Here is an 18352-nt window from a genome sequence, read left to right as displayed (position 1 = left end):
ATTCCAGATGATGAAGTGCCGTTTCAACAGGAGTTTATTATAATTAGGAATGCAAATGGAATGTTGGCCTTTATTGCAAAGGGAATGGAATATAAAAGTAGGGAAGTCCTGTTACAACTGTACAGGGCATTGGTGAGACCACACCTGGAGTACTGCGTACAGTTTTGGTCTCCTTATTCAAGGAGGGATATACTTGCATTGGAGGCAGTTCAGAGAAGGTTCACGAGGTTGATTCCTGGGATGAAGGGGTTGACGTATGAAGAAAGGTTGAGCAGGTTGGACCTATACTCATTGGAGTTTAGAAGAATGAGAGGGGATCTTATTGAAATATACAAGATTCTGAAGGGGCTTGACAGGATAGATACAGGGAGGATGTTTCCCCTCGTGGGGAATCTAGAACTAGGGGGCATAATTTCAGAAGGGGGCACCCTTTTAAATCGGAAATGAGGAGGAATTTCTTCTCGGAGGGTCGTGAATCTGTGGAATTCTCTTCCCCAGAGAGCTCTGGAGGCTGGGTCATTGAATATATTTAAGGTGGAGATCGACAGATTTTTGAACAATAAGGGAGTCGAGGGTTATGGGGAGCGGGCAGGGAAGTGGAGTTGAGGCCAAGATCAGATCAGCCATGATCTTATTGAATGGCGGGGCAGGCTCGAGGGGCCGAATGGCCGACTCCTGCTCCTTATGAAAATGTTTCTCTCAATCTACCCCATCAATTGCTTTCAAAATCCTGAAAACAGCAATCAAATCACCCCTTAGTCTTCCACATTCCAGGGAATACAAGCCTCCTAAAAGTAATCTCTCCTCATAATTTAAGCCTTGGAGCCCTGGTAACATTCCAGTGAATATGCGCTGCACTCCTTCCAAGGGCAATCTATCCTTTGTAAGGTGCGGTGCCCAGAACGGTACTCAGTGCTCCAGATGTGGTCTAACCAGGCTGGAGCAAAACTTCCTTCCCTTTATATTCTAGCCCTCTACATATAAAGAGTAACATTCCATTAGCCTTTTGATTAATTTGTGTACCTGACCACTACATATTTGTGATCTTTATACATGGGCCCCTAAATCTCTTTGGACCTCCACTATTTCTAATTTTTTTTTTTTTTTTAAATACTTGGTTCTATCCATTTTTGGTCCAAAATGGATGACCTCACGCTTAGATGTGTTGAAATCCATTTGCCACAGTTTTGCCCACTCAGTTAATCTCTCCTTGTAATTTTATTCTCCCGTCTACACGATGTGGTCAATCTTTGTCTCATTGGCAAACTTGAGCATATGGCTCTCTATTGTTTTATCCAAGTCATTAATCCATTTTCGTGAGAAGTCTCTCTGTGTAGCGCTATATCAAACACGTTCTAAAATCCCATAATTGGAACATCTACAACATTCCCTTTATCAATAGTGTGTGATTTCCTAAACAATTCAACCAGCCAAGCTCACTGTTTACAAATCCACGCTGACTATTCTGAACCTGCCCATGCCATTTCCCCTTTCCTGGACGATCCTTTTGTTTAAAGTATGTCTGAGGCACATGTTTCTATAAACCCTCGCAAGCTCAACATTTTAGGTCGTTTTGCCCCTTCATATGTTTATTCTTAACCCCTTCCTCAGACACGGATATTTTCCATTACCTCACGAGTTTAAATGCTGCCCCTCTGTTCTATTTATTCACTGCAAAGTCACTGCTGCTGGTTTGCTTTAATTTAGATAAAGCTAGTTAAGGGGTTTATTTGGAAAAATTCATGCAGTTTCTTTTCGATGTAACACCAATGTCCTCACAAAATAATATATATTTGTTTTAAACTTCTTGGGTGTATTAGAACAACACTAATGTAATGTAATTTTGCACTGAAGTACCTACCAGGTTTGACGTCCTTATAAACATAGCTTTCCAGGGAAAACAAGAATTCTCCTGAAGCGGCACCTTCATCCCAGCACGCAGCAGTAACAATAAATATTATGCATGAAGACAGTATTCACAATTAAGTACAGTGTAAAGACATTTTAACCAGGCCTTCAAATTTGAGCAGTAAAACATTGTTACACTTTGAATAATAAAATTCCAGACGTAGCGTCAATCCTTTAAAAACACAATTTTCAAAAAAGCACCAAGGTCTTTCCCAATGGCTTTGCTGCTAAATGCAGCACCACTGAGTCGTATGGACCAGTGAGGCACTCAACTTAATCTCTTGCCGATCTATTTCACTCGAGGAGGGGTGCTATAATTGGCCTCGGAGCAGGATCTGATTTGGTCCTTCTGGCTCACAGTCAACCATCCATCCACCTGGTTAACAGTGCAGGGCCAGCGATACCCCCATCCATCCACCTGGTTAACAGTGCAGGGCCAGCGATACCCCCATCCATCCACCTGGTTAACAGTGCAGGGCCAGTAATACCCCCATCCACCTGGTTAACAGTGCAGGGCCAGCGATACCCCCCACCCACCTGGTTAACAGTGCAGGGCCAGCGATACCCCCATCCATCCACCTGGTTAACAGTGCAGGGCCAGCGATACCCCCATCCATCCACCTGGTTAACAGTGCAGGGCCAGCGATACCCCCCCATCCATCCACCTGGTTAACAGTGCAGGGCCAGCGATACCCCCCACCCACCTGGTTAACAGTGCAGGGTCAGCGATACCCCCATCCATCCACCTGGTTAACAGTGCAGGGCCAGCGATACCCCCCATCCATCCACCTGGTTAACAGTGCAGGGCCAGCGATACCCCCCCATCCATCCACCTGGTTAACAGTGCAGGGCCAGCGATACCCCCCATCCATCCACCTGGTTAACAGTGCAGGGCCAGCGATACCCCCATCCACCCACCTGGTTAACAGTGCAGGGCCAGCGATACCCCCCATCCATCCACCTGGTTAACAGTGCAGGGCCAGCGATACCCCCCATCCATCCACCTGGTTAACAGTGCAGGGCCAGCGATACCCCCATCCACCTGGTTAACAGTGCAGGGCCAGCGATACCCCCCATCCATCCACCTGGTTAACAGTGCAGGGCCAGTAATACCCCCATCCATCCACCTGGTTAACAGTGCAGGGCCAGCGATACCCCCCATCCATCCACCTGGTTAACAGTGCAGGGCCAGTAATACCCATGAACTCGTGCTAGCACGAGTCACTGTTTCAGCAGAAATGAGGGTCAAGGGCAAAAAGGGGAGAGGGGGAAAAGGGGAAATCAGAATTGGAACTGTGCAAGAATTAAATCTTGACTAACCTGTGGGCCTAATATATGGCCAGGTAGCTACACAGTGATTCTATGTCCATGATAAATAAAAATGTGGAAACAAAATAAATTTTAAAACATAAAAAAAAAAATTGTGCTTTATAAACTATTACAGCCAATGCCCCAAAAAACCTGATTTTAAAGATGTAATTGACAATTCATGCTGAATTAAGTTAATCGATTAAATTAGTCATACAAAGTCCAACAATTCCAAGTTATTAGATGTTACTTCATCATGCATCTCATCTTCCAATACTCTCGGCCATATGCAGATCATTGCCATTTATACAGGTCTACAGGATTTACTAACTGAATGAGAGTACACAGTATTCAGTCCCTCTTATGAATACAAAGTCATTTAATTCAAATTATGACAGTGCTAATAAAGCTGAATTAAATTCCTACTTTGTTATGTACATTGCTTAATTATCCAGTAATTTGAATTCAATTACTTTTAGCACAAAACCACACTTTGAATCATTGGGAATAGACTGGTACCTCAAAAACTATTCACACCTGCCTGCAGAACCAGACAATAAAGCTGGATTTGCCTAAATATCCTGGAGGAATGGGAGATACATTTAGTACCCAAGTTAGAGAGATTCGACAGCAATTGTTTAATTATAAATCAGCATTATACAATCATTAGCAACTTCCAAGAAAATCAGCAAATCCAGAACCATTCTTTTTAATTCCATCCATAGCAGAAAGCATTAACAAAGATTTGTGTTGAGGGAAATAGAGAGAGGATTTCTAACTCACAAATATAAAAAGATGAATTGATCCTCCTATCTATAAAATCAATTTAGATAGACTGAAATGCACTCAATCTTTCCAACCCCAAGGAAAGAACCTAAAGGTAGGTTTAAAGGAATGGAGGCTGCAAGAACTGTGCTTCGCCAAAAGGAGAGTAAACTACCTTTATTGTTACATTCCAGCAGCAGCACGATGAACCGGTCAGTCTTGAGGCAAAGGCAAAAATAAGCACTCTGTCAAACAGTACCTTCTTTCCAGCAGAAATGACTACAATGCCTGAAGCTTCCAAGCACTCCTTTCCTATTTCCCTTGGTCATACCAAGCCAGTTTGAAAACAATGTAGCCCAGGACCCCATTCAAAAAACCGACATCTTGCAGGTAGGTCTGGACTCTTCAAGAAGATGATCCTAAAATCTTCACAAGAACCCTTTGTCCAGCCTTGTGCGACACAAGTTACAGCAGGCCAACAATTATACCATGCAAGACATTAACCAGTCTTCACATTACAATACTGACTATGAGCTTAATGGGGCAGCCATCAGCTTCCGATTACCGTATTAAGATCCCAATGCAGTGCCGGGTGCTTCACAGTAGGCATGACAAGATAATAACCCCTGGGGCAGGAGAGAGGAGGAAGAGAGAAGACAGACATCGAGGTAGGACTTCCATCACGCCTTCTTTCTTCTAATATGCAATAATTTCTATTTGTCAATATTAAGTTTCATTTGCCAATTGCCTGACCAGCTGTATTAAACCTAAAAATCTTTGCAAAATATTAATTGCATCTTAAATCCCTAGTGCCCTTATTAGATCTATAAATTTATCAAATTTACAACTGATTATCTGACAAAGGTCCAATCCCTCAACCTGCTGTACTCCACCAGACTGCTAGTTTAACCCTTGGAGTACAGAAGCAATCAGTTTCCCAGTTTTTAATCAATCCACATTCTACCGTGGATTCCAGTTTAATAGTCTTTCATGTGAGAATTCTATTAAAAGCCTTCTTGAAATCCAAATAAACTACTGCGCAGTGGCTTCCACACACTGTTTTACTTATGACGTCCTCAAAGAAGTGGAGGCGGTTTGTCCAGCAGGCATTCCCCTACTAAAACCACGGTGACCGTTCGTTGTGAAGCCATGTGCAGGTACTCATTCAACTCGAATATAATGGCCAGGTTTTGCTGCAACACCAATTGCCCTGTACTTATCTAGGTCAGAACAATCCTTTTTTTTTTAGTAAAAGTATAAACACTGTTTGTGTGCTTCTATTCTCCATTGTCCAATCAATCTTTCAGAACCCTGGGAATGTCCTCGCTGGTCTGTTAGGCACTGTACTGAATGGCATCGGGCCAGGGGATTTGATAATGTAAAAAGACTGGAGGGGAACAAATACCTCCTCGTCCCCGATTTCAAAACATTCCACAGTATCTGCTGTACCTTCGTTATTTCCTCGAACTGTTTAGCATGAAGAAGTAATTCAAAATGGTTTGTTCAGCTTTGCGAGCACAAGCAGTGGGACAAGTGGCCTAAAAACAATTTTAACCATCCACTTGTCTTTCGTTCCACCCAGGTTCGGCCAACACCAAGTGCCTAGAGAAGTTTAGGAGTGTGGGAAAGTGAGCACGAACCTACCAGCTTCTTCCTTGCGAGTTGATGTGTAACTGCACCATAGTCTATTGAAAGATACAAAGATGGCCATTCCATCCAACAAGGTGAGCTCAATCCCACTTTCTTAATGCTTGGCATAACGATCTAGCCCCTATCTCTGCACAAAGACAGCTATCTTTCCAAAAAAAAGAAACATCTTTTTTGTTAAAATTGACAAGCCATTAATGAAATTGCAGGAACACAAATCTTTATAATGTCCAATTTCTGCAAAAGCAATTTCAAAATCAATAGTGAAATCAGGCCAAATCAGGACAAACCGCACTAATGATCCTTTAGAACTTCTCAAGCATCTAATAAGACACTGAAATCTGTATAAATGTTGATGGGTTCATTCATCCAGCTGGGGATCATGTCACTGTGGCACAACATGCCTGAACATCAGCTGAGAAAAATAGTAAGTTACCCACAAGATGCTGCATGCACTCAACTGCAGTCATTGCTTTACTGCTCAAGAATGCTTTTAAGTGCAACACAGATCAAGATGTAGAAACTAGGTTGGTGTCAAAAATGTGCTTATGAGCAAATTATTTTGCTCAATTACATTTTCCTTCATTTTTTATTTTTGAAGCTGCAGAGTTTATTTTACAGCAAATAACTCGAACCATATTTGCTCTAACATGAATGGTGTGGACACTCTTAGTTTCTGCATAGTAAACAAATTGAAAACAGCATAGAAAGTTACTGAGCATAACCAGGCACTGTAACTCTCTCAAACAAGCCAACAGTCTGCAACACACACCAGTAAGATCTTAAAATTGGGATCTGTGTATTTTTTTTTTAATGAAGTGAAACTCTTTAGTCACTCCAATCCCACTGCCTATTTTATTTCCAAGCCATGGCAATCCCACAAGTGCAGTGATCGGAATGTTCAAAATAAAGTTAATGCATTCACAGGAAATATTCTCATTATCTCAAAAAGCAATGACAACTAATTTTGAAGAAAATAAATCTTCACACAGTTGGAACAGCCAAGCCCAAGAAAGTGGTGCTTTTTTTTTGAAGAAAATGAAAAGGTTTTAAAAGCTTTCTGCAGCTTGTTATGCATGACTTCTTTGGGAACAAATGTTAAATAAACATACTCTGTGTAACTGTGACTCTTAGAAACCATCAGCTCATCTTAAAACTTAACTGGCTCAAATGTGGAGAAAGTAATGTTGAATTCATTGATTGGAACACCTTTCAGCCCTGCCCTCCAATTAAACTTAATGGTTTATATTGATTATCTCAAATCCCAGGGCTGGGAGGGAACAAGATTTTTCTTCTGAAATGCTGACACATGGGCTGAAAACCAGACAGACAGTCGGTATGTATGTGGATTTATTTCCTTCTTTTGAATTGCATGGTGAACAGAAGACACTCTCAGGATGCGGACCATGGGGAAAATGTTCTTCAGATTAAAGACTGTGAGCCATAATAGAACAGTCTAAATCACGTTACATGCAATTAGAAAAATACTGGGAGAACGAGCAGACCAAACATACCTTTCTTTGCTGCTTTTTGCAAAGCATCTTCAATTCGCAGCAACTCTTTCTGCTTGTTTTCCTGCAGCTGTTTCTCTTCCTTTTCTGCATCGTATTTGATACCTTTAGGAACAAAAAACAAGTATGAATTTCTACAAGGTACATATTCATTTCATTTTACCACCATCGTCTAGGGCTGAAGAGTAAGGGGCAAGCAATACAAAAGTCTGCTTCAGTGCAGGTGATATTTGGCTCGTGCTGGTATACTCGGAAGCCCCTCTCCCACGTTGCACGGACCAATGACCCTGCCCAGCTATCTGAATTAAGTTGGAAAAGCGGATACTGGAGAGAATTTCAATACTAACTGATGTACATTTGCTGCACTTCGAAGAAGCTAATATTTCAACTGGATGGATGGGAAGGCAATCTTTAACCTGATGGGGGTGGGCATGAAGATTTTGGACTTTCAGCTGCCCTGTAATAAATTTTACAGATATTTGTAATTTCTTATACTCCAATTCAATGGAGCTGGAAAGTTTGCTAAGAAGAATTAGCTAAATCTAGTGGGGCAGCGGTGGAGAATGCGAGGCCCCTGGATTGGGGAAGGGAAAAGGGCATCCATTCTTAATCTCGACAGAATGACCCCTTGGTATCCAATCAATTGCAAAAGCCATCAGTAATTTTAAAAATAACTATGTGGAACAAAACTGCAATGTTTATGCCTAAATTTGCTTCCCCCATCATATACCTGCCTGGACCAGCCACATAAATACTGTGGCTACAAGAACAGGTCAGAGGCTGGGTATTCTGCGGCGAGTGACACACCAAAGCCTTTCCACCATCTACAAGGCACAAGTAAGGAGAGTGATGGAATACTCTCCACTTGCCTGGATGAGTGCAGCTCCAACAACACTCAAGAAGCTCGACACCATCCAGGACAAAGCAGCCCGCTTGATCGGCACCCCATCCACCACCTTAAACATTCACTCCCTCCACCACCGGCGCACCGTGGCTGCAGTGTGTACCATCTACAAGCTGCACTGCAGCAACTCGCCAAGGCTTCTTCGACAGCACCTCCCAAACCCGTGACCTCTTCCACCTAGAAGGACAAGGGCAGCAGATGCATGGGAACACCACCACCTCCAAGTCACAGTCCTGACTTGGAAAGATAGTGCATTTCCTTCATAGTCACAGTAAAAATCTTGGAACTCCCCCCCTAACAGCACTGTGGGAGTACCTTCACCACACGGACTGCAGCGATTCAATGCGGCGGCTCACCGCCACCTTCTCAAGGGCAATTAGGGATGGGCAATAAATGCTGGCCTTGCCAGCAATGCCCACCTCCAGAAAATGATTTCAAAAAAAGTTAAGAAAGCAAGCCTGCTGACATTTTATTACACCAGAGTGCAGCTTGTGATTTAAGAGAATGATCTTTAATTAATTTACAAAATGTTATTCATGGAGAACAGATCTCTCTTAACCTTGATAATATGATTACCTGGTACAGAAATTGACTCTGCAAATAGGTCTTTTCAATTGCTATGGTAACAAAAAAAGATGTAAGCATGCACGAGTGAAACATGACGAGTTAACATTTATGGGTTGCAAATTTGGAAACTGATCCCTCACTGCAGAGCCTATCAATTCACAATGGTGGTGAGCAGTTATAGTAAGGGGGAAATTCTGTAATAAAACAGTGGAGTTTATTGACCATTTTAGTTACTTTTAGTGGTGAACCTAAAGACATATATTTTTCCAGGGATGGGTGTTATTCCGTCAGCTCCTCCTCCGCTACACACCTCCCCTCACAGATCCCCAGAAAAGACCATCAGGAATCTGAAAACATCCTATAGTATCACGAACACTGGTGGACTGAAAGAAACCATTCAATGCGTTCAGGGTACCAGAACTAGTCAGTTTTCTCCCCATAGGAGCAAGAGTTAACTGAAAGCAGTTTGAAGAGGAGAAGGCAACCACCAACATATGCAAACTACTCCACAAGGGCCACATCATTACTGTCGACAGCTCGTTAACAATCCCAATACCACAATAGAGTGCCCTCCACTAGCTGGCAAGCTGCGCTTTCTGCTAGAAAATACACTGCAAACCAACCCCATTAAAAGTTAAAATAGAAAATGCTGGAAACACTTAGCCTGTCAGGCAGAGTCTGTGGGGAGAGAACGTTTCAGGTCGATGACCTTTCATCAGACTCAGTTCAATAGAACACTGATATTTCTCTAAATCCAAGGAAATCAAGCAAAACTCGGAATATTTATCCCAATCTTCTAACCCACATTTACAACCAGGGCCAAGTGTACTCCACAAGTAACATATCCATGGCCCAAGCAACAGATGAATCATCTTGATCTGTTCTTACAATCTCTTCCTAAACATTTATCCATCCATTGCCTCATCAACTTTGACACCTTGAAATTAAATTAATCTCCTTACAGCTACTTACACTAAAATGTGACAAACTATTTGGTATCTCAATGTCATGTAAGACCTATAATACTAATACTGTTCAAAGAAAAAACTGGCAGAAGTTGGCACCACAGTAGCACGGTGTGAAGTTTCAAAGATCTGCCCCTCTCAGACAACAAGCTTCCCCCCTCTGAAGGCGGAAAAAGTCAGTGAACCCGAGTCACTCGCCCCTCCGAGCAGCCTGTCCTGGAATGCTATCAGCAGAAGTTTAAAAACTCACTTTGTAGCCAGGGGTACTTAGTTTTTTTTTTTAATTCATTCTGGAATCTGGGCCATGCTGGCAACGCCAGCATTTATTGCCCATCCCTAGTTGCCCTTGAGAAGGTGGTGGTGAGCCGCCTTCGTGAACCGCTGCAGTCCGTGTGGTGAAGGTGCTCCCACAGTGCTGTTGGGGAGGGAGTTCCAGGATTTTGACCCAATGATCAGCGAACATCCCCACTTCTGATCTTATGATGGAGGGAAGGTCATTGATGAAGCAGCTGAAGATGGTTGGGCCGATATATTTCCAAGTCAGGCTGGTGTGTGTGACTTGGAGGGGAACTTGGAGGTGATGGTGTTCCCATGCACCTGCTGCCCTTGTCCTTCACGGGTTTGGGAGTTGCTGCCGAAGAAGCCTTGGCGAGTTGCTGCAGTGCATCTTGTAGATGGTACACACTGCACACGGTGTGCTGGTGGTAGAGGGATTAATGTTTAAGGTGGTGGATGGGGTACTAATCAAGCGGGCTGCTTTGTTCTGGATGATGTCGAGCTTCTTGAGTGTTGGGAGCTGCACTCATCCAGGCAAGTGGAGAGCATTTCCATCACACTCCTGACTTGTGCCTTGTAGATGGTGGAATGACTTTGGGGAGTCAGAAGGCGAGACACTTGGCGCAGAATACCCAGCCTCTGACAATATTTATGCGGCTGGTCCAGTTAAATTTCTGGTCAATGATGACCCCAGGATGTTGATGGTGAGGGATTCGGCGATGGTAATGCCATTGACTGTCATGGGGGGTTGACTCTTGTTGGAGATAATCATTACCTGGCACTTGTGTGGCGCAAATGTTACTTGCCACCTTTCAGCCCAAGCCTGAATGTGGCCAAGGACTGCTTCATTATCTGAGGAGTTGCGAACACTGCAATCATCAGCGAACATCCCCACTTCTGATCTTATGATGGAGGGAAGGTCATTGATGAAGCAGCTGAAGATGGTTGGGCCTACATTGCTCTGAAGAACTCCTGCAGCGATGATTGGCCTCCAACAACCACACCATCTTCCTTTGTGCTAGGTATGACTCCAGCCAGTGGAGAGTTTTCCCCGATTCCCATTGAATTCAATTTTACTAGGGCTCCTTGATGCCACACTCGGTCAAATGCTGCCTTGATGTCAAGGGCAGTCTTTCTCACCTCACCTCAGGAATTCAGCTCTTTTGTCCATGTTTGGCAGAGTCAACATAGATTTATGAAAGGGAAATCCTGCTGACAAACCTATTGGAGTTCTTTGAGGATGTAACTAGTGGAGTAGACAAAGGGGAACCGGTAGATGTGGTGTATCTGGATTTTCAGGCCTTCGATAAGGTCCCACACAAGAGGTTGGTGAACAACATTAGGGCACATGGAATTGGGGGTAATATACTAGCATGGATTGAGAATTGGTTGACAGACAGAAAACAAAGAGTAGGGATAAACGGGTCTTTTTCAGGATGGCAGGCTGTGACTAGTGGGGTACCGCAAGGATCGGTGCTTGGGCCCCAGCTATTCACAATCTATATCAATGATTTGGATGAGGGGACTAAATGTAACATTTCCAAATTTGCTGATGATACAAAGCTAGGTGGCAGTGTCAGTTGTGAAGAGGCTTCAAGGGGATCTCAACAGGCTCAGTGAGTGGGCGAGAACATGGCAGATGGAATATAATGTGGATAAATGTGAAGTTATCCACTTAGGTAGAAAAAACAGAAAGGCAGAGTATTTCCTAAATGGAGAAATATTGGGGAATGCAGATGCTCAAAGGGACCTGGGTGTCCTTGTACATGAGTCACTGAAAGTGAATGTGCAGGTGCAGCAAGCCATTAGGAAGGTAAATGGTACGCTGGCCTTCATTACAAGAGGATTTGAGTACAGGAGTAAAGAAATCTTACTCCAATTATATAGGGCCTTGGCGAGACCACACCTGGAGTACTGTGTACAATTTTGGTCTCCTTACCTAAGGAAGGATATAGTTGCCATAGAGGGAGTGCAACGAAGGTTCACGAGAATGATTCCTGGGACGGCGGGACCGTCGTATGAGAAGAGATTGAGTAAAATAGGCCTGTATTCTCTTGAATTCAGAAGAATGAGAGGGGATCTCATTGAAGCATACAAAATTATTACAGGGCTTGATAGGGTGGATACTGGGAGAATGTGTCCCTTGGCTGGGCAATCTAGAACCAGGGGCCACAGCCTCAGGATAAAGGGTAGGCCATTCAGGACTGAGATGAGAAGAAATTTCTTCAGAGGGTGGTGAATCTTTGGAATTCTCTACCCCAGAGGGCTGTGGAGGCTCAGTCATTGGGTATATTCAAAACAGAAGTCGATAGATTTCTGACTAGTAAAGACATCAAGGGATATGGCGATAGGGCCGGTGAATGGAGTTGAGGCAGAAGATCAGCCATGATCTCATTGAATGGCGGAGCAGGCTTGAAGGGCCGAATGGCCTACTCCTGCTCCTATTTCTTATGTTCTTATGTTCTTAACTGGCAAGTCTTAACAGAAGCTTGCCTTACACTGGATATGGTATGTGCCACAATGGAAAGCTGGGTGGGAAGGGCAAAACCATTTCCTCACATTTCCTAAGATAATCTAATTATCTAGATTATAAGTGGTTACTGTATGAAAGAGCCTGCTTATTAGTTTATCCATCTTTCAGATAAGAAGTTAAACCGAGGCCCAATCTGCCCGCTCAGCTGGACATAAAAGATCCCACGGCACTATTGCAAAGAAAAGCAGGGGCGTTATCCCCGGTGTCCTGGCCAATATTTATCCCACAACCAACATCGCTAAAGAGATTATCTGGTCATTATCACATTGCCGTTTGTGGGAGCTTGCTGTGCACAAATTGGCTGCCGCGTTTCCTACATTATAACAGTGACTGTACTTCAAAAGCACTTCACTGGTTGTAAAGCGCTTTGGGACGTCCCGGGGTGGTGAAAGACGATGTATAAATACCAGTTCTTTTAAAACCTTTTCTACAGACCTATTTGTCACTTCCACTAGGATCTTGGTTCCAGCCCAGTTCAAGCGCAGCCGGTCCCAGTGATCCTTGCTGTCTCTCGACTGGTGCCACTGACTCACAAGATGGCAGCCCTCCTTCCCACACCAGTCTTTCAGCCATGCATTTACATTCCCGATTTATTTATCCCTTGCCATTTACAACATAGCTCGGGCAGTAACCCGGAGATAATCACCCTCAAGGTCCTTCTTTGTAAATTTAGGGCCCAACTCCTGATACTTCATCAGCATATTTACAATTCTCATGTTCATGTTTAAATCTCTTCATGGCCTTGCCCCTCCCCGCTTCTTCAGCACTACAATCTCCTGGGAACTCTTCATTCCGCCGACTCTGGCCTTACGTGCATTCCCCGTTCCTTTTGCCCCACCACTGGCGGCCATGCCTTTAGGCGCCTCGGCCCTCAGTTCTGGAATTAATTGGGGATGCACAAGACACCAGAATTGGAGGAGCGCAGAGATCTCGGAGGGTTGTAGGGCTGCAGGAAGCTACAGAGATAGGGAGGGGCGAGGCCATGTAGCAATTTGAAAACAAGGAAGAGAATTTTTAAAATCATGCGCTCCCAAACCAGAAGCCAATATAGGTCAGTAAGTACAGGAGTGATGGGACAAAGGTTTGACTGTTCAAGAAACTGTTTAACTACGGTCACAAGATGGTTGAATTTTTTGTAAAAGAAACAGTGTATTATTTAAGTTATTTATAAATATGAATGGCCTACTTCTTAAGAGTTATAATCTTATTATCTTGTGTAATCAAGGAGTTAGAATCATCATAGAACGGTTACAGCACAGAAGGCAGCCATTTGGCCCGTGCCGGCTCTGGGCAAGAACACTTCAGCTAGTCCCACTCCTCTGCCCTTTCCCCGTAGCCCTGCAAATCTCTTTCCTTCAGATACTTATCCAACTCCCTTTTGAAAGCCACGATTGAGTCTGCTGCCACCACCCTTTCAGGCAGTGCATTCCAGATCGTAACCACTCGCTGCGTAAAAAAGTTTTTTCTAACATCGCCTTTGGTTCTTTTGCCAATCACCTTAAATCTGTGTCCTCTGGTTCTCGACCCTTCTGCCAATGGGAACAGTTTCTCCGTTGGGTCCAGTGTTTTATACAGGTTCATCATAATTTCCACACGCTTCTACTCTATACCTCTATTGATGAAGCCCAGGATCCCTTAAGCCTTTTTAACTGCTTTCTCAACCTGCCCTGCCACCTTCATTGACTTATGCACACATACCCCCAGGTTTCACTGTTCGTGCACCCACTTCAGGATTGTACCCTTTAGTTTACATGTCCTCTCCTATATCACTTCACACTTTTCTGCGTTAAATTTCATCTGCCACATGTCCGCCCATTTCACCAGCCTGTCTACGTCTTCCTGAAGTCTATCACTATCCTCCTCACTGTTCACTATACTTCCAAGTTTTGTCCCGTCTGAAAATTTTGAAATTTACACCCATGTTCAAGTCATTAATATACATCAAGAAAAGCAGTGGTCCTAGAGCCGACCCCTGGGGAACACCTTCCTCCAGTCCAAAACACAACCGTTCACCACTACTCTCCGTTTCCTGTCACTTAGCCAATTCCGTATTCCTGCTGCCACTGCCCCTTTTATTCCATGGGCTTCAACTTTGCTGCAAGCCTATTATGTGGCACTTTGTCGAACGCCTTTTGGAAATCCATGTACACTACATCAACCGCATTGCCCTCATCAACCTCTCTGTTATCTCATCAAAAAGCTCGATCAAGTTAGTTAAACATGATTTGCCTTTATCAAATCCGTGCTGGCTTTCCTTAAGTATTTCAATTATCACTTGTCCAAGTGATTATTAATTTTGTCCCCGATTACTGTTTCTAAAAGCTTCTCCACTGCCGAGGTCAAACTGACTGAGTTAGAGGAAAGGAGCTCTACTACAAATGGCTAACTATATTATAGGACAGTTACTTATGTGCCTGTTCATCTTTTGTAAAATGAATTCAACGGATATTTTAAACTTGAGGAAAAAGCTGACGCAATGCTCTACATAAGAACATAAGAACATAAGAAATAGGAGCAGGAGTAGGCCAATCGGCCCCTCGAGCCTGCTCCGCCATTCAATAAGATCATGGTTGATATGATCCTAACCGCCAATCCACTATCACAGAACCATCTCCTGAATCTAACAGAATTAGACACACGAAATAGGAGCAGGATCAGGCTACACGGCCCCTGGGCCCGCTTCGCTACCCACAGGGCCATGTCCGATCCGAACCTAGACTCATGTCCAAATTCCTGCCCGCTCCCCGTAACCCTTAATTCCCTTTACTTCTAGGAAACTGTCTATTTCTGTTTTAAATTTATGTAATGATGTAGCTTCGACAGCTTTTTGGGACAGCATATTCCATGGACCTACCACCCTCTGAGTGAAGTAGTTCCTCCTCATCTCAGTTTTGAAAGAGCAGCCCCTTATTCTAAGACTATGCCCCCTAGTTCTAGTTTCACCCATCATCGGGAACATCTTCCCTGCATCCACCCGATCCAACCCCTTCACAATCTTATATGTTTCAATAAGATCGCCTCTCTTCTGAACTCCAATGAGTAGAGTCCCAATCTACTCAACCTCTCCTCATATGTTGGAAACAGAAGTGAGAATTTCTGGAGGCAAAGGATAAATCTAGTAGTTAAAAGCAATTACAAGAGAGGGTTTGGTATTCAATTCCCATCACCTCCCTTGTCACAAAAGAGGATGAAGTTAATGTCACAGCAGAGGGCAAGTAGAGATATTGGATAGGATAAATATAGATAGAAAGGGGGTGCAAGATAAGTTGGCATCACTCCAAGTTAACAAGTCACCCGATCCAGAGGGAATACATCCTAGGTTGCTGAGCTGGAGACAGCAGAAGCTCTGACCACAATCTTTCAATCGTCCTCAGATATGGGAGTGGTACCAGAGGATTGGAGAATTGCAAATGTTACATCCCTATTCAAAATAGGAGAGAGGGTTAACTTGGTCATTACAGCCTAGGTCCAAACATGGACAAAAGAGCTGAATTCCAGAGGTGAGAGTGACTGCCCTTGACATCAAGGCAGCATTTGACCGAGTCTGGCATCAAGGAGCCCTAGTAAAATTGAACTCAATGGGAATCAGGGGGGAAACTCTCCACTGGCTGGAGTCATAGCTAGCACAAAGGAAGATGGTTCTAGTTGTTGGAGGTCAATCATCTCAGCCCCAGAACATCGCTGCAGGAGTTCCTCAGGGCAGTGTCCTAGGCCCAACTATCTTCAGCTGCTTTATCAATGACCTTCCCTCCATCATGAGGTCAGAAGTGGGGAAGTTGGCTGATGATTGCGGTGTTCAGTTCCATTTGCAACTCCTCAGAGAATGAAGCAGTCCATGCCCGAATGCAGCAAGACCTAGATGACATTCAGGCTTGGTCTGACAGGTGGCAGGTAACATTCGTGCCACACAAGTGCCAGGCAATGACCATCTCCAACAAGCGAGAGTCTAACCACCGCCCCTTGACATTCAATGGCATTACCATTGCCGAATCCCCCACAATCAACATTCTGGGGGTCACTATTGACCAGAAACTTAACTGGACCAGCCACAAATACTGTGGCTACAAGAGCAGGTCAGAGGCTGGGTATTCTGCGGCGAGTGTCTCACCTCCTGATTCCCCAACGCCTTTCCACCATCTACAAGACACAAATCAGGAATGTGACGGAAATACTCGCCACTTGCCTGGATGAGTGCAGATCCAACAACACTCAAGAAGCTCGACACCATCCAGGACAAATCAGCCTGCTTGATTGGCACCCCATCCATCTCCTTAAACATTCACTCCCTCCACCACCGGTGTACCGTGGCTGCAGTGTGTACCATCTACAAGATGCACTGCAGCAACTCGCCAAGGCTTCTTCGGCAGCACCTCCCAAACCTGCGATCTCTACCACCTAGAAGGACAAAGGCATCAGGCTCATGGGAACATGCAAGTTCCCCTCCAAGTTACACACCATCCTGACTTGGAAATATATCGCCGTTCCTTCATCGTCGCTGGGTCAAAATCCCAGAACTCCCTCCCTAACAGCACTGTGGGAGTACCTTCACCACAAGGACTGCCGCGGTTCAAGGCAGCGGCTCACCACCACCTTCTCAAGGGCAGTTAAGGATGGGCAATAAATACTGGCCTTGCCAGCAACGCCTACATCCCAGGAATTAATAAAAAAAATAGCCAGTCAGCCTAACGTCAGTGGTGGGAAAACTACTAGAGACCATAACTCAGGACAAAATTAATTCTCACTTGGAGAAGCATGGGTTAATAAGGGACAGCTAGCATGGATCTATTAAAGGCAAATTGTGCATGACTACCCTGATTGAGTTCTTTAATGAAGTAACAGAAAGGGTTAGTGAAAGTAGTGCAGTAGATGTTAGACAAGTGGACTCCTTCTGTGCTGCAAGATTCGAGGATCCCCAAAAGCTACTGATGGGATCTGTGGTACCCAAGAAACCATTATAAAAGCCACAGCTTTGACAGTAGCTAGCTCAGCTGCTGATGGCCTTCAGTGAGATATAGCACGCTGTGTGCAGTAACACAATGCTCAGAATGCCCAATGAAACAGCGTTACAGTTTGAACTCCGAAGGATACAGATAAAAAGAGGGATTTGAAATCATGCTCTAACTGAAATTGAAAGGCAGCTTTAGGCAGAGACACCGAGTGCATCCCGAGGGCTGCTCAGTATGCCAAATCAAATCGAGTTGATAGATTACTGAAGTTTGTAACTGTGAAGGCTGCAAGCTGAAACCAAGGCCACAAACTACAATTTTGCGTGATGAAATCTTACGGTCATGTGTTGCAAGAGGTTCAGGAGATACTTGAACATGCAGACTTCAGTCCCAGTTAGGGGACTTCGTTTCAAAATAGCCTGCATCAAGCACAGCACATCGGTTTGAAATACTTCTTTAAAATCAGCTGCTTATAGAAAGCTAAAGTCCTCTGGTAAAACTGGGTTTTGAGCTTCAGCCATCAGGAAAAATAACACTGAGGGCAATAGTTAGATTAGATGGGGCTAACAGATTGGCACAGTACAACTGGGTGAACTTGTTCCATTTGGCAGAATAGGTTCTCTTGTTTGAAAGCTTAAGCAAAATGAGTGACGTGCAAATGAATGAAGACAATGGATCTTCATCAAGCAACCTCAACTTCCAGGTCGGAAACAAGAAGCTTGCTGGATTTGGGTGCAGATTGTACAGCAACAATTCAAAGAAGATCTCTACTTTGGGACAGTGAAAATCGACATGCGGCCCAATGCTAGAAAGTGCAAGAATCATGTTTTGCAAGGGATCAAGGAGTCCCCAAGATCATTTTTGTTTAAACAGAGTAATCAAGCCCAACCACCACCACTTGCACCACCCACCCCGCCCCACAACCAATCACTCAAACTTCTGAGGACCAAGTTCTTATATAAATTCCACCTAACTTGTATAACTTCAATTTTCTGCTCACTCAAAACATTAGGAGTGCTTCT

General features: G+C 44.1%; 1 protein-coding gene across 3 annotated transcripts in view; it reads right to left on the bottom strand.

The window, feature by feature from the left end:
* Window positions 1-18352, bottom strand: part of vps13c (vacuolar protein sorting 13 homolog C) — a 339126-nt gene that overhangs the window by 288435 nt on the left and 32339 nt on the right. For 2 of the 3 annotated variants that reach the window (XM_085972079.1, XM_085972081.1), the window contains exons 5-6: window positions 7143-7244; window positions 1862-1924 (exon numbers count right to left, since the gene is read on the bottom strand). In XM_085972079.1, the coding sequence (XP_085828205.1) occupies window positions 1862-1924; window positions 7143-7244 (165 nt within the window). The remainder of the gene's footprint in view (window positions 1-1861; window positions 1925-7142; window positions 7245-18352) is intronic. The other variant, XM_085972080.1, reaches the window with a different exon arrangement.

The sequence above is a fragment of the Somniosus microcephalus genome, chromosome 32, assembly GCF_052327205.1.
Source record: "Somniosus microcephalus isolate GS21.2 chromosome 32, FLI_Smic_1.0, whole genome shotgun sequence".
NCBI lineage: Eukaryota > Metazoa > Chordata > Chondrichthyes > Squaliformes > Somniosidae > Somniosus > Somniosus microcephalus.
The sequence above is the reverse complement of the archived record's forward strand: the minus strand, read 5'-3'. Positions and strand labels throughout refer to the sequence as shown.